Source organism: Carcharodon carcharias, chromosome 6 (assembly GCF_017639515.1).
Source record: "Carcharodon carcharias isolate sCarCar2 chromosome 6, sCarCar2.pri, whole genome shotgun sequence".
In the NCBI taxonomy this organism is placed as follows: domain Eukaryota; kingdom Metazoa; phylum Chordata; class Chondrichthyes; order Lamniformes; family Lamnidae; genus Carcharodon; species Carcharodon carcharias.
In genome coordinates, this window is record NC_054472.1 from 128,558,433 (window position 1) to 128,573,572 (window position 15,140).

Genomic DNA, 15,140 nt, shown 5'->3' on the forward strand with positions numbered 1-15,140 from the left:
TGTAATACAGGCCTTAGTTGCATTACAATTCCTTGATTGTATTTTATTGATGGCATGTTCCTTGTGCCATTGTACCGGGTGATCAGTCTCCTAATTGCGTTAGCCAATGACAGGTAATGGCATTTTCCTGGTACCATTGTTCCATGATAGAAATCAGTTAATGTCCAAGCCCTTTTGAGGAGCCACCGTCTTTCACTAAATGTCCAAATTAACCCCTTGCTGCACAGCCCTGTGATGTTGACTGCAGTTTGGTTTCTGTATCGTGTGGTAAAAAACATGAGGCTAAAACATGTCCATGGGTTTTGGTTTTATGCTCCATAAATTCCTCGGTTGGAGGGAATTCCGATCCTACATGATCTTTCTCATCTTCCGGTGATCATAACTTGTGGATAACTGGAATCGTCAGCTTTCCTTTGTTACATTGCAAATCTGGAGACATAAGGCAGAATCATCCCAGATCTGCAATAAGTGCAGTAGCAGGCATGAAAAACAGCATTTTACCCGCCAGCTGCAATGGTGGGTTTTCGCACAATACTGTCTGCTTCCCACCTCATTAATTATGCAGCCTCAGGAAACAAGCCATCTTGCTAGCGGGAGGCCTCTGAATCACCCGCTACACTATTACCTCACTGTTTCCTCACTCCGTGTGCCATATTTAAACTACAGCCACCCACATGGTTCTCAGTGCTTGCAGCCCAGGGCTGCTCCAGTGAAGACATGGCCCTGAACGCCAAGAAGAGTTCAGTGACCCATCACTGGAATGCCTTTTGGAGGCCTGCTTTGTTGTCCTCCACCCCCATTCTGGCTGCAGGAGGTCCAGGAAGGAGGCGGTGGCAGTGGTGGTCAGTGCCAATCTGCACAGAAGAGGGTTGGCCATGCAGTGCAGAAAGAGGATGAATAATCTCATCTGTGCCGCCAAGGTAAGGCAACCATCTCATTACTCTAAACTCTCATACTCACAAAGCCATCGCACATTCACTGACACCTCACTCACTGTTAGTTTCTCACACACACCCTCATATCTCCATCTGGCCTCATCTCCTCCGAAGATTGTCTCCTCAGCCCTCACCATTGTGAGGCCACTTGCACAGATCAACATGTACCCACTTGGATACCCCCCTTCCCCAGTACAGCCTTCGCCATGCAGCCTGAGGCCACACCTTCCCCTTCCTCAAGCAATCCCTAGCTTTGCAACATTGAAAAGCCAATCCCACCTTACGGCTGGCCTAGTAGGTAGAGATCTGCCCCTGAGCCCCCCCTAAAAGTGATGTGGTGCTGCCCGTGAAGCTTGGTGCTGATGACCTCGAGTGCAGCCCGAAGCAAGGTAGGTAAACAAGCCACGAAGTCTCGAGCAAAGTGCAGATCGCCAGGTGCATGTTGTTTATGTACAGTTGCAAAACCAGTTGCTGTGCCCGGATGATCCAGCATGGGGGATTTATTCCGGTGAGAAGGGCTTATAATGCGATGCTGAAGTATTGAAATTAGGTTACCGACATGTGATGATGGGATAACGCACCGTTGACAGTTGGAGTGGACAATCACAAACTGGTTTTATGACGGTTTTTTTGCCTTCTATCATATTGTCCGCTCACGCCAGCTATGACATCCTCTGCCAATGCAACCGGATGATTCCACCCATTGAGTCTAGAGTCCATTGACTCGTGTCGAACAATGGCAGACAAGAATTCCACAAACGAATGTTGCCTTGGCCTGCCCATTCAAGGGGGATACCCCCCACAATTATGATTCAATTCAGAACTTTCTGACCCCTTTGGCATCCATCTTAACAGCTCATCAGTGTCCATTTTTAAATAAAGGCAATTGCAGAAGCTTCTGTATGAGCACAGTCCTTGTTCAAAGTTATGAATATGACATTCATTTTACTGGGAATGACATTCAACAAAGGGATATTTGTAGTTTCTCAGGATCATCTGAAATCTGTACCTACGATTTACCTTAGAAAGTTGGGTAAACTTGACTTATTACTTCATTTCCAGAAAATACGAGGTTATCTGATTAAGACAGTGCTTCAGATTTAAACAAAGAATTGCGGTGCTTGATTTGCTTGTGACACTGACAAGGGCCATGTAACAAAAGTCAATGACAGGACCAATGAAGACTTCATAATTGAAGTACAGATTTGAATTATCTCATCTATATCACAAGACAGAAGGAAAATAGATAGCACCTTTTAACTGGTTGTAACTTTAACTCTCTGATGAATATATTTACACTCAGAAGAGTATGGGGATAAAACTACTTTGTCATGTGTTTAGTAACATAACTCTAAAATGGGCCCCATCCAACTAGGAAAAAAAGACCTGCCCTTATTTAATGACTTTTTTGAGCCCAGGATGTCACAAATTTTTAGTACTTTTTCATTGTAGTAACTTCACATTAGGGTAGAAGAAAGGTATTGAAGGAGGACAGTGTGACTGACTCTGCCACAGGTCTCTGAGGGTGGAAGTAATGATGGTAGGATACTCAGCAGCCAATTTGTACAAAGCAAGCTCCCACAAACAGCAGTGTCATATTGACTCAGATAATCTGTTTTTAGTGATGTTGACTGATGGAAAAATATTGGACAGGACACCAGGGAGAACTCCGCTAATCTTCTAAATAGAATCGAGGATCTTTTTCAACCATGTGAGAGAGCAGAAGGGGCTTCGATTCTACATCTCATTTGAAGGAGGCACCTCTGACAGTGCAGCACTCCCTCAGTACTGCACTGGAGTGTTAGTCTAGATTTCTGTGCATAAGTCACTGGATCAACCTTGAAACTACAACCTTTTGACTGAGTTGCAGAGTGCTATCAACTGTGCCATGGCTGACACTACAAAGCAATTCCTGATCTTATCAGAATTTTATAATTTCTGAAATTATCTTGCTTTCCAACCCCATACTGTCTTCCCTGGCCATAGGCCAGCCCTTTGCCTGATTTGTTTTTGTGCCACGCCACTTTTCTTCTAGAAATTGAGATTGGAAGAACTTAGAGTAGGGGGAAGGAGTCAGTGAGTTTCCCAGTTCAGCCTGCCTGCCTTTGGAGAAAGTGCCTGCAAAGGAGGGATCTTCGTTGCTGGGGGTCAGGTGTGGGCTGAAGAAATGTGGAGGCAGCCACAGGAGCTGCTGGGTGTGGAGGCAGTCTGTCTAAAAGGTCCACCTTGTTACCTTGGGACTTGGTTCCAGCTAGAGTAAAAACACAGGCCCTCCAGCCTTCACGCTTCACACCCCTTCACCCTCCCCTAACATTCCCCATGCTCCATCCATGCCACCTCATGTTCCTCTACCCATCTCCCATAGCCCCTCATGCCAAGCTATGGCACTTCCATGGAATCTTCATGGGTCCTAGCTATGCTACGTTTTTGTGGAACATTCTTTATTCCAGTCATACACATATCCCTTACCAATATATTGACGACTGTATCGGGGCTGCTTCCTAGTCTCGTTCCAAACTGGAGAATGTAATCATTTTTCCTTTCAATTTCCAACCCTAGCTTGCCTCCACGAGATCCATTTCTAATTCTTAACTTCTCTTCATCAACTTCTCTGTCTGCATTTCTGGGGTTATGTTGTTAACCAATGTCTACTGGTTCCCTCGTCCTCCCACAACTTCCTGTAAGGACTGTTCCTATTCTCTTGTCTCCATCACAGTTGTTCTGACGAATATGTCTTCTTTTTTCTCAACCGAGTATTCTCTTCCACCTTGCTTAATTGGCACCTTGAATATGTCCATTCTATTTTCCGCACTTTTACTCTCATCTCTTCTCCTTCCCAGAACCTTGATAGATTTCCCATTGTCCTTGCTCCTCATCCCACCAGCCTCCACATTCAACAGATCATCCTCTGCCAATCCTGCCACCTCCACCTCCAACATGATACCATCATCAGATGCATCCTCTGCTCCTCCTACAGCATTCCAAAGGAACCCTTCCCTTTGCGGCATCCTGGTCCACTCCTCCGTCAACTCCAACACCTGCTCCCCTTCCCTGCACCTTTCCATGCAAGCACAACACACCTCCCAAGAGCAACAGCAATTTACTTGCACTCCTTTCAATTTAGTATACTGAATTCACTACTTACAGTGCAGTATCCTCTCTTGGATAACCAAATGCAGTCTGGGTGATCTTTTGGCTCTTCAGTTTCGTCCACAAGCGGGGCCCAGAGTTTCTATTCTCTTATCCTTTTGATTCTCCATCCCACTCCCACTCTGACCTCTCTGCCTATATTCTCTTACACTATTCTAAGGAAACTCAACAGAAGCTCAAGGAACAGCATCTCATATTTTGAACAAGCACTTTTAGCTTTATAGTTCAACAATTCAGATCATAATCTCAGCTCTTGTTGTTTTTGGACTGCAGTTGTGATGAGCCTGCAATTCCCACTTACATCTCTAGATCCACATTTTGTTTCTTCCTTGTCCCACTACTATCTCCTTTTGCTTGCACCATCATTTCTTTTGGCCGTGGCTTAGTTGGTCATGTTCTTACCTCTGAGTCAGAGGTTGTAGGTTCGAGCCCCATTCAAGGACTTGTGCACAAAATCAAAGCTGACACTCCAGTGTCAGTGGCTTGGCCAATATTCATCCCTCAATCAACATCACAAGAACAGATTATCTGATCATGATAACTGCTATTTGTGGGAGTTTGCTATCTGCAAATTAATTGCCTAATTTCCTATAATACAACAAGGGTTACATTTCAAAAGTCCTTTAGGTCAAGCAGTGGTTGTGAAAGATGCTATATATATGATTTATTGAATCGTTCCCCTGCCCCCTGGCTCTGTGCTTGTTTAAAACCTGTCACATCTCTAACTTTTGCCAGTTCTGACAAAACATCAAAGACTTGAAGCATTGGGCATTATTTTAACTTGCTCAAAACCATTCATTTAAAGTTAAAATTGGGGCCATTAACTCTGGTTTCTCTCCATAGATGCCACCTGACCTACTGAGTATTTTGAGCATTTCCTGTTAATTTTTTTTTTTGTTTGTGTTGCCTTCACTCCCGTGCCTAGTTTGTCATTGTACAATTCCTGTAAAACCAAAATTTGGACTCTTGATGTTTCCCAATTTTTGTACCCAATCACTCTACAATTATGCTGGTATTGTGTGTATCTTGCCAAATGAAGATCTGTGTGAATCTGATGTTTATCTTTCATGTACTTATTTTCTATTTTGATTTGTATTAATGTCTCTAAGATTTCAGTAAAAATAAGTGCGTTTGATGTACTGATATTTTCCTGTTAAAATTACCTCAGTAATAAGTGAACTTCTAGTTTGAGTACTTTTTTGTTAACCATATATGTATGTTCTTACTCTTTATCAACAGGCTGCTGACATACTTGCAGTGAGGCAGAAAAGGAGAATATATGATATCACCAATGTATTAGAAGGAATTGGCTTAATTGAGAAGAAATCAAAAAACAGCATCCAATGGAAGTAGGTTAAAGTAACAGAATATCCAGAATATTTTTTTTAATAGATTCTTATGTATAATTAGATGTCTTGGACTTTTATAGAGGGTATAATTTTGAAGTTTGCAGTTGGCAGAAAACATAGTAATGTAGAAAACTGAAGAACACTGGACCAGATTTCAAGAGACATGGTCAGCCTGGTGAAATGCGCAGACATGCGACAGATTAAATTAATACAGAAAAGTATAGTGATGCATTTTTGAAGTAAAAATGAGGAGATGCAATATAACCTAAATGGTACAATTTTAAAGGGATTGCATGAACAGAGAGAGCTGGAGGTTCATTGGCATAAATCATCTTCAAAGGTAGCAGGATAAGTTTATAAGACTTTTTTTAAAAAATGAGATGGTAGGCTATGGTAGTAGAAGCGCAGCTTACGAAAGCAGGGAAATTATTCTAATTCTTGATATATTATTGGTTTGGCCTCAGCTGGAGTATTATGGCCAATTCTGGACACCACGCTTTAGGAAGAATGTCAAGACCTTGGTGAGGGCATGGAGAAGGTTTACTAGAATGATACCAGTGATGAGGGACTTTGGATATTAAGAGACTAGTAATTCTGGAATTTTTCTTCACACGGAAAAGGTTGAAAGAAGATTTGACAGATGTTCAAAATTATGATGGGTTTTGATAGAATAAGTAAGGAGAAATTGTTTCTGCTGGGAGGAGGCCCTGTAACCAGAGGATACAGATCTAAGGTAGTCGGCAAAAGAAACAGGGGGGGAATGAGGAGAATTTCTTTTTAAAGTTAGTAAGGTGTTATTTTCTGGAATACACTACCAAGGAAGATGGTAGAAACAGATTTAATAGTAAATTTCAAAATTAGATATATAGTCAAACAAAAACTGCTGGGCAATGGTGAAACAGCAGGGCAGTGGCACTGATTGTGTCTAAACCAGTTATTTTAAAGAGTTATCCAGTGCGCCCAATGACCATCCCTATGCTGAATGCTTATATTTATATGCTTATGAGTGCATCACTTTCTGTTTTCTGTCCTGCTTAAAGGTTCCTGAAGTTTGATGGGGGGAAACGTAAGCAGATGATCGCAAAGTGGTTTCACGCTATCATGAAACCAATCGTGCGATATTGTCCACTCACGCTACCAAACATGTCCGACACAGAAAATCCCAGCTCTTGTTTCTGAAATAATTTCAGTAAAGGAGTCTGAATTAATACATATAACGTCAGCCCCGCTGTCCTGTGACTTGTAATTTCTTGAGGACTGAGTTTAGCTCAGTAGTAGAAACCTTAATATCTAATATATCAAAATCCTGCTATGCCAACATAGTCCAAATTCCTAAAATATAACAATGAAATATGTATAATAGCATATCCTCCAGCTTGCCAATACAAAGGTAGTTGTTTTTATAAACAGGTGTGTGTGTGTGTGTGTGTGTGTGTGTATCTACATCTGTATCTATAGATAAATGCTAATTTGTATCTCAAACATTTTGTGCATTTTATCTACTGTGATGAATGGGAGATTGTATTTAATGTGTTTTTAACTTGGTTTGTTAAGCAACATGTCTATAATAGTGCACGTTGTGAAATTTGTGAAATTTTTATATGGGTTGAGTAAATATATATGTACAATGGTGTGGGTGTAAAATAGCTTACATGCTGAATTATGCATGTGAGACTTTTGTGCGAAACTAACATTTGTCTTAATTTTGGATTGTCAGGGGGAAAAAAAATTATTTTGAAGCTATTTTTGTTATCTAATAAGTGTAATGATTAATTCATATGTTGGATGAAGACATGATTATTTCATGGAAGTAGTAAAATTGCTTCCTCACTTTAAACTGGCTTCTTTTTCTTTTAATAGAGGTGTTGGTCCGGGATGCAATACAAAGGAAATCATAGATCGGTTGAGATGCCTAAAGGCAGAGATTGAAGAACTGGAAACGAAGGAGAAAGAACTTGATCAACAGAAGATGTGGCTACAGCAGAGTATTGAAAATATAACTGACAACACATACAATAATAGATATCCTTTCTAGTTGAGCAACACTCTGTATCTCTTGTATAAACTCAACATTCTGTGTAGACTGAACAGTCCAGTGTTTTTACATGGAATATTGTAACTTTAAATACAGGATATTCCTATACCTTTAAACCTTCCTCAATGTTACCTGAGGAACACTGAGCTGAGAGGCATATTCATATGGAGCATATGGTTTACATTGGATACAGATTAATACCTGTTAAATGTAGACTTAGGAGATCTAAATCAAATTGGGAAAACTAATACAAAAGTGAAATACTGCAGTTGCTGGGAATCTGAAAAAATTTTGAAAATACTCAGCAGGTCAGGCAGCTTATTATGAGAAAAAACAGTTGATGTTCCAGGTGAGTGATCTTTCATGTGAAGGTGAGTGTTGTAACAGTTTTTAAACAAGTCAAGGCAGGGGAAGGGGGTTAAGAAAAAGTGTGTCTCCTGACAATGCAAGATGGCCACCAATACCCATCTACACATGCACATTTGTCCACACATGCGCAGAAAACCAATGACATAATTTGCAGGAGACACCGTGCTGGTTGGAGCTTATTTGGATTGTGGCAGGCAGCCGTTTGGGGTGAGACCTCCCCACGGTTTCCAGGGATCAGGATGGGGAGGGAGGGTAAGCTTCTGATCCACTCGGTGATGGCTGCAATTCCGAATTGCAACCTCCATATCCCGCATCTGCAGCTCTGGGGCATCTTCCCAGTGACAGGTACAGGTTGGGGGGGGATGAGGATCCAGAGTGGGAGATTTAGAAACACTGAGGAGAATGTGCCCCGACTGCCTGCCCGCCCGCCTTGGGGCTCAGAAACTGGGTGAACTGCTTCAGGATCTGAATAAGATCCAACCGGAAGAAGCCCCAGAACTGCAAACACGGAATATGAAGGTTGTGATCCAGAATTGTGGCCGTCACTGGGTCAGAAGCCTCCCATTCTGATCCCCAGCTCCATTTCTCTCCGCTCCACTGACCCAGAGAAGGTGAGACATTTTTAATTGCTGTCTTTAACAACTGTTTGATAAGCATCTCTGGTCCTGCCCACTGCCTATTCTTGTCACTTGGAGTAACGTCACAGAGTAAAACAGCACAACTGCGCATGCACGGCATTGGCAGAGAACGCTGCCTAAGAAAAAAAGGCAATGTCTGTGACAAGGTAGAAGGCAGGAGTAATTAAATGACAAAAGGAATGATGGTGCAATGTAAAAGGAAGGTGGTAATGGGCTAAGTAGAGAAACAAAAGATGCATCTAGAGGAGGTGTAAAGCTCAGATCACTCTTGTGGACTGAATGAAAATGATCTGCATTTAGTTCCCCAGGTTAGAAGAGACCATATCCTGAGCAGCAAATACAGAACACTAAATCAAAAGCAATGCAAGTAATTTTGCTGTTTTACCTGGAAGGAATGTTTTTGGCCCTGGATGGTGGGAAGAAAAAGATAAAAGACCAGGTGTTGCATCTCATACAATTGCACGGAAATGTGCCATGGAAAGAGATACAGGTGTTGGGGATGTGATTGAGTGGACCACAGTTGCGTGAAGGAAACTGTACCATTGGGCTGATGAAAGAGGTGAGGATGATGCGTTTGGTGATATCACACTGGAGATCATGAAAATGGCAGAGGCTGCTGGGATGGCAGATGAAGACAAGGGAAACTCTATCATAGCTCTCGGAGGGAGGGAATGAAGTGAGAATTGAAGTGCAGGAAATGGATCAGAATTGGTCGAAGGCCCTGCCAACCACAATCAACAGAAATCAGATGAGGCAAAAGGAAGATTTTCAAAAGGCAAATGGAATGTTGGCATTAATTGCTAAAGGAATAGAGCATAAAAATAGGGAAGTGTTGTTGCAATTGTACAAGGCGTTGATGAGACCGCACCTGGAGTACTGTGCACAGTTTTGGTCCCCTTAATTGAGGAAGGATGTAGTTGCATTGGAGACAGTTCAGGGGAGGTTCACGAGATTGATTCCAGAGATGCGGGGCTTGTCTTATGAGGAGAGATTGAGCAGTTTAGGCTTATACTCGCTGGAGCTTAGAAGGATGAGAGGAGATCTAATTGAGGTATATAAGATGCTAAAGGGGATAGACAAAGTAGACATGGAGCAGATGTTTCCCCTTGTGGGGCATTCTATAAGGAGAGGCCATTGTTTTAGGCTAAGGGGTGGTAGATTTAAATCAGAGATGAGGAGGAATTATTTTTCTCAAAGGGTCATGAATCTGTGGAATTCACTACCTCAGAGTGCAGGGGATGCTGGGCCGCTGAATAAATTTAAGGAGGAGATAGACAGATTTTTAATCAGTAACGGGTTGAAAGTTTATGGGGAGAAGAGGGAAATTGGAGTTGAGGCCGAATTGAGATCAGCCATGATCGTATTGAATGGCAGGGCAGGCTCGAGGGGCTGAATTGTCTATTCCTGCTCCTAGTTCTTATATCAGAAGCAGTAATATGGAAGATGACATCATCTGAACAGATGCAGTGGAGAAACTAGGAGAATGGTATTGAGCCCTTTCAGGAAGTGGGGTGGGAAGAAGTGTTGTCAAGGTAGCTGTGGAAGCCATTGGGTTTATAGTGGATATTTGATAGCTTAACCCCAGAAATGGAGACAGAAAAGGATGTGTCAGAGATGGACTAAATGAAGATGAGGGAAAGATGGAAATTGAAAGCAAAGTTGATGAATTTTTCCAGTTTGGTGTGAGCAGGAAATGACATCGATGCAGTAATCAATGGAGGTGTGTGGGGGAGAATCTTAGTGGAACTGGATCAAAGGATGTAACACGTAACCCACAAAACAACAGACATAGTTCGGACCCATATGGATACACATAGCAACACCTTTTGGAGAAATGAGTAGTATCCAAGGATAAGTTGATCAATATGAGAACAAGTTCAGCCAGGTGGAGGAGAGAGGTAGTGGACTGGGGACTAGTTGGAACTCTGTTCAGTGAAAAAACCGAGAGCCATCGGGCTGACCTGGTAGACTGTAGAGGGCTTGTATATCCATGGCGCAAAGGAAACCAGGCCAGGAACCTGGAAGCTTTTAAACTACATGAGAATGTAGCAATATTCACGGGGTAGGATGAGACTGGGCAAGGACTGAAAGAATAGAGATAAATCGGTTCTGTGGGGCAGGAACAGGCTGATACAATTGGCCTACCAGGGCAGTCATGTTTGAGGTACAAGTGGACTGTTATGGGGTTGGGCACTGTGAGGTTGCAGACTATGTTGGGTAAGATCTCCAGAGGAGATGAGGTCAGTGACAATCTTGCAAGAAATGACGATGTTTTTTGGGGTTACGATCCAGAAGGGAAGGCCAGAGGCAATGGTGAAAACTGAAATTTGAAGAAGCGATGGGGTCAGAGGAAGGTGAAACTAAAGAGGAAGAAGGATCTGCAGTGGCGTTGCTAAACTTTGGCTCAGTACAAAACTGCTATTTAAATGCGTTTACAGCTCTATGTCAATCTCCTTAACTTTTTACATTGGCATATACAACTCATGAAGATGTCTGCAGGTGCTTTCAAGGTTTGTTAATATCCATCTTTATCATTCTTTGTTAATTGTTTATTCTCACTGCAACTGTGCATCCACATCTGACCAACCTGCTCTCAGATTAATACCACTCTGAGCCAGCTGCTATGTCAGTGATGTCAGTCGAAGGCCAGCTATTATGAGGTGGTGCTGTTGGTCCAAGGACAGTTCTACTTTTTTACACTCCTAGTGAAAAGATTCATGCCCCTCCACTGAGTACCACACTGATGAGTATCTCAATGGCATCAGATTGGAATTGAACTAGTGTAATGGTGAACAAATTGAGTAACGAGCATGCTTTGCTTCTTATTTCAGTAATTGTTCTCTTTAATCTCTTATTAAAGTCACAAATGACATCCTACATGAGTGTGACAAAGGCAAGCTATTCCTCCTTGCCCTGCTCAACCTGCGTGCAGTCTTTAATATAGTTGACCACACCATCCTCCTCCAGTACCTCTCCACCATTGTTCAGTTGGATGAGACTGGCTACGAGTGGATAGATAGGAATAGAAATTGCTTGAAATGGCTTCTCTTCCTGCTCCTGCACCGTTAACCTCTGGTATTCCAAAAGATTGATCCTAGGGGCCCCTCCTAATTCTCACCTACATACTGGTCCTCGGCAATGTCATCTGAAAACAGTATCAGTTCCCACATGGGCAGTCACAACACCCCATTCTATCTTGCCAACACCTCTTTTGACTCCTCCACTGTCTTTAAATTATCACACTGCTTCTCTGCTATCTTGTACTGGGTGAGTAGAAATTTTGTCCAAATAAATATAAATATTGGGAAGACCAAAGCCATTGTCTCTGGTCCTGCAATGAACTCTGCTTCCCTCTCCCTGTCAAATGTATGAGGCTCAACCAGATTATTTGTGACTTTGGAGTCATATTTGACTCTTGGATAAGTTTCTGACCATACATCTGTGCCTTCACCAGGACTGCCTATTTCCACCTCCACAACATTGCCCTACTTCCCCCCCCCCACCCCACTGGCTCTGCTCAACTGCTAAAACTCTTCATTCAAATCTTTGTTAGCTTTAGATTTAGCTATTGTAGCACACTCCTGCCCTCCCATGTTTTGCTGTAATGTAAATTTGAGTTCATCCAAAACTCTGGTGCCTGTGTCTTAATTTGCACCTTGTCTTGTTCACGCATCAGCCCTCAGTGACCTACTTTGATTTCTAGTGAAGAAAGTGCTTCGATTTTAAAGTTCTCACTGTTTTCAAATCCCTGCGTAGCCTAGCCCTTCCCTATCTCTCTAATCACCTCGAGCCCCACAACCCACTGTGTGCTCCTCCAATTCTGGCCCCTTGAGCATCCCCAATTTTAAACACTTCCCCATTGACAATCATGCCTTCAGCTGCCAAGACTTTAAGCTCTTGAGTTCCCTCCTAAAGTCTCTCCAGCTCTCTACTTTTTTCTCTTTTAAGATGCTCCTTACAACCAACTTCTTTGACCACATTTTTGGTCATTGACCCTAATGTCTCCTGTGTTGCAGTGTCAGTTTCGTTTGATGGCACTGCAGTGAAACACCCTTTGGACATTTTACTATGTTAAATGTGCTATATAAATATAAATTGTTAATAGTTTAATAATATTCTAGTACAGTGATCTCCAGGTAGAGGTTAGTTCCTGTTGTATAGCACAGAAGAGTCTAAAAATTAAAAAGGGAAAAGGAGAAAATGACCTTGTATGGGATATCAAGTTGAATTCAATGGTTCATACATATATCTATGTTTTCAGGAAACTCAGAATTTGTTCTTTTAAAATTTGCTTATTACCTGTATCTCCTTTGGATTTATACAACTGGCTAAGATGTTACAATGCAGTGTTTAAAAATTCCAGTGACCAGTCCTATGCTTTGGTTATGTTACCAACAGGAGAGGGTCAGTTCAAATAGCACTGGTTTCCTCTTACCACCTGTCTGTAAACAGGTGTTTTGAATTAAGCTTGTTTTTTAAAAGTAAGGAGTAGTGTATTTTCCCAACCCCTTGGTTTTTGTGTGATCCAAATTTTACTAATAATCCCACAGCAAACTCAAGTTAGGATTAATTCAGCAAGTTAGTTTATTGTACACATTCAAAATTTGCGAAAAGGAGCATCTGCAACTTCCCACTCCACATTCGCACAGTAAAGGAAGTGATAGAGGAAAGGTTTACAATACAAGGACCACAGAAAAACTGAATATTGGTACACGTCAGTTCCAGAGTCCCAAAGTCATAGTCCAATGAGGAAGTTTTTCAACTGGCATTCAGTGGTTGGTTGACTGGAGACCAGTGTTATAAGGTGCGCTTTTTCAGGTGGTGTTGATATCGCAAGTTGAAGTAGGTACTCAGAGATGGTGCCAGTTCTGTTGGCAAGGATACAAACTCTTCCAGTAGAGTCAGGTTTAGTGGGCTGGTGGGCCAGCCTCGACAGAGCTTGCTTCTGTGTGGCCTGCCAGTTGGATGTTAAACAGCAGACTGGCTTCACAGCTCAGAAAGTTAATATTAAATTGTCCAGAAGCCCAGAGTCTTGGGTCATGTGACCATCCCTGCCACAGTGACTTCAACATCTGGAATTTGGCTTTGTTTTCAGGACTGAAGATGTCTCAATCATTATGGGTTGAAAGGGGTGTCATTCGTGTTGAGGGTTTGGCACTTGGGAAGCCATTGTCTCAACAGATCCACGGACTCCATTGGCAAGGTTGGCTTATGAAATGCAAATGGCATTCCTGTAGCTCCTTTTGAAATTGGTCTGTAAAGTCCCAGGTGGTCTGTTAGAAGCTCCTTAGGCATAACGAGGTGGGACATTCCTGAAACTGAAGAGAATTCTTTTGTTCTGGAGACTGCTGGGGATAATTTCCAGAGGGTCAGCCATCTTAATTGTCTGTGTTCAGCAGAAAAATCCAGTTTAAAACTAAGAACTAGTCATAAGGATAAAGTTTTAAAATATATGCAGGGTTGGGTTTCTGCTCCGTGTTGGAGGAACCCAACAGTTATTTGATGAAAGCATCTCCCAATCCTTTACAGAATCAATATTTTGAAATAACTGCTTTTAAAATGTACATATTCTTAATCCATTTATATAACTATGATAGAAGTTCAGTTGAAACTTTGTTTCTTATGAATTCTAACTCATTAGTGGTTCCATAACAGGTGATACACTTCTTGCCATCCAGGCTCCTTCTGGTACACAATTGGAAGTTCCAATTCCTGAACTGGTATGTTACCAAATACTCACTTCTGTTTTATTGTTAGGCTGGTTATTCTTGTGTTCCTGTATTAACATTTTGATGTGGAGTGAAGGCAGCAGGTTTTAACAGTTTTTTTTTAGCACTGTCAGTAGTACTTGGTAACATGCATTGTAATGAGTGAATAGTAAAATTAACTTTCCTTTAAGGGTGTAAAGATAGGCCCAGCAACTAGAGGCCAGTCAGTTTAACCTCAGCGGTGGGAAAGCTTTTAGAAATAATAATTCGGGACACTTGGGTCAATGAGGGTTAACGAAGAAAAGTCAGCACTGACTTGTTAAGGGCAAATTGTGTTTAACTAGCTTGTGTTTTTTTGTTGAAGTAATGAGAAGATTGCTGAGGGTAATGTTGTTGATGTGGTTTACATGGGCTTCCAAAAGGAATTTGATACAGTGCCACAGAACAGATTTGTAAGCAAAGTTTGAGCTCATGGAATATAAGAGACAAGAGCGACGTGGATTTAAAATTGGATGAGTGACAGGAAACTGAGTATAGTGGTGAACGGTTATTTTTTTTGGTCCAGAGGAAGATAAATAGTAGTTCTCAGGGGTCGGTGTTAAAATTTATATTAATGACCTCGACTTTGATGTACATGGCACAATTTTAACATTTTTGAATGACACAAAACTTGAAAGTATTGTGAACTGTGGGGAGGTTAGTGCTAAACTTTAAAAGGACAAAGACAGTTTGGTGAAATGGGCAGACAAGTGGCAGATGAAATTTAATGCATGAAAATGTGGAGTGACTAACTTTGGTAGGAAGAACAGGAGAAACAATATAAACTGGGAGTAACCTCAACCATAATTACAACAGATTTTTCAAACACATTTGACAGAGTTGTGCATACAATTGTGGTCAAGATGTTTGTAATGTTAAGCATAGCATACATGAGATTCATGTCCAGTGGATTGCTG

At 41.8% G+C, this 15,140-nt stretch overlaps 1 protein-coding gene across 3 annotated transcripts in view; it reads left to right on the forward strand.

The window, feature by feature from the left end:
- The window catches only part of LOC121278941 (transcription factor E2F5-like), a 45,081-nt gene that overhangs the window by 8,674 nt on the left and 21,267 nt on the right, over positions 1-15,140 (forward strand). For all 3 annotated transcript variants that reach the window (XM_041189517.1, XM_041189518.1, XM_041189519.1), the window contains exons 2-5: positions 5,325-5,434; positions 7,295-7,456; positions 10,943-10,986; positions 14,132-14,196. In XM_041189517.1, coding sequence (XP_041045451.1) covers positions 5,325-5,434; positions 7,295-7,456; positions 10,943-10,986; positions 14,132-14,196 — 381 coding nt within the window. The remainder of the gene's footprint in view (positions 1-5,324; positions 5,435-7,294; positions 7,457-10,942; positions 10,987-14,131; positions 14,197-15,140) is intronic.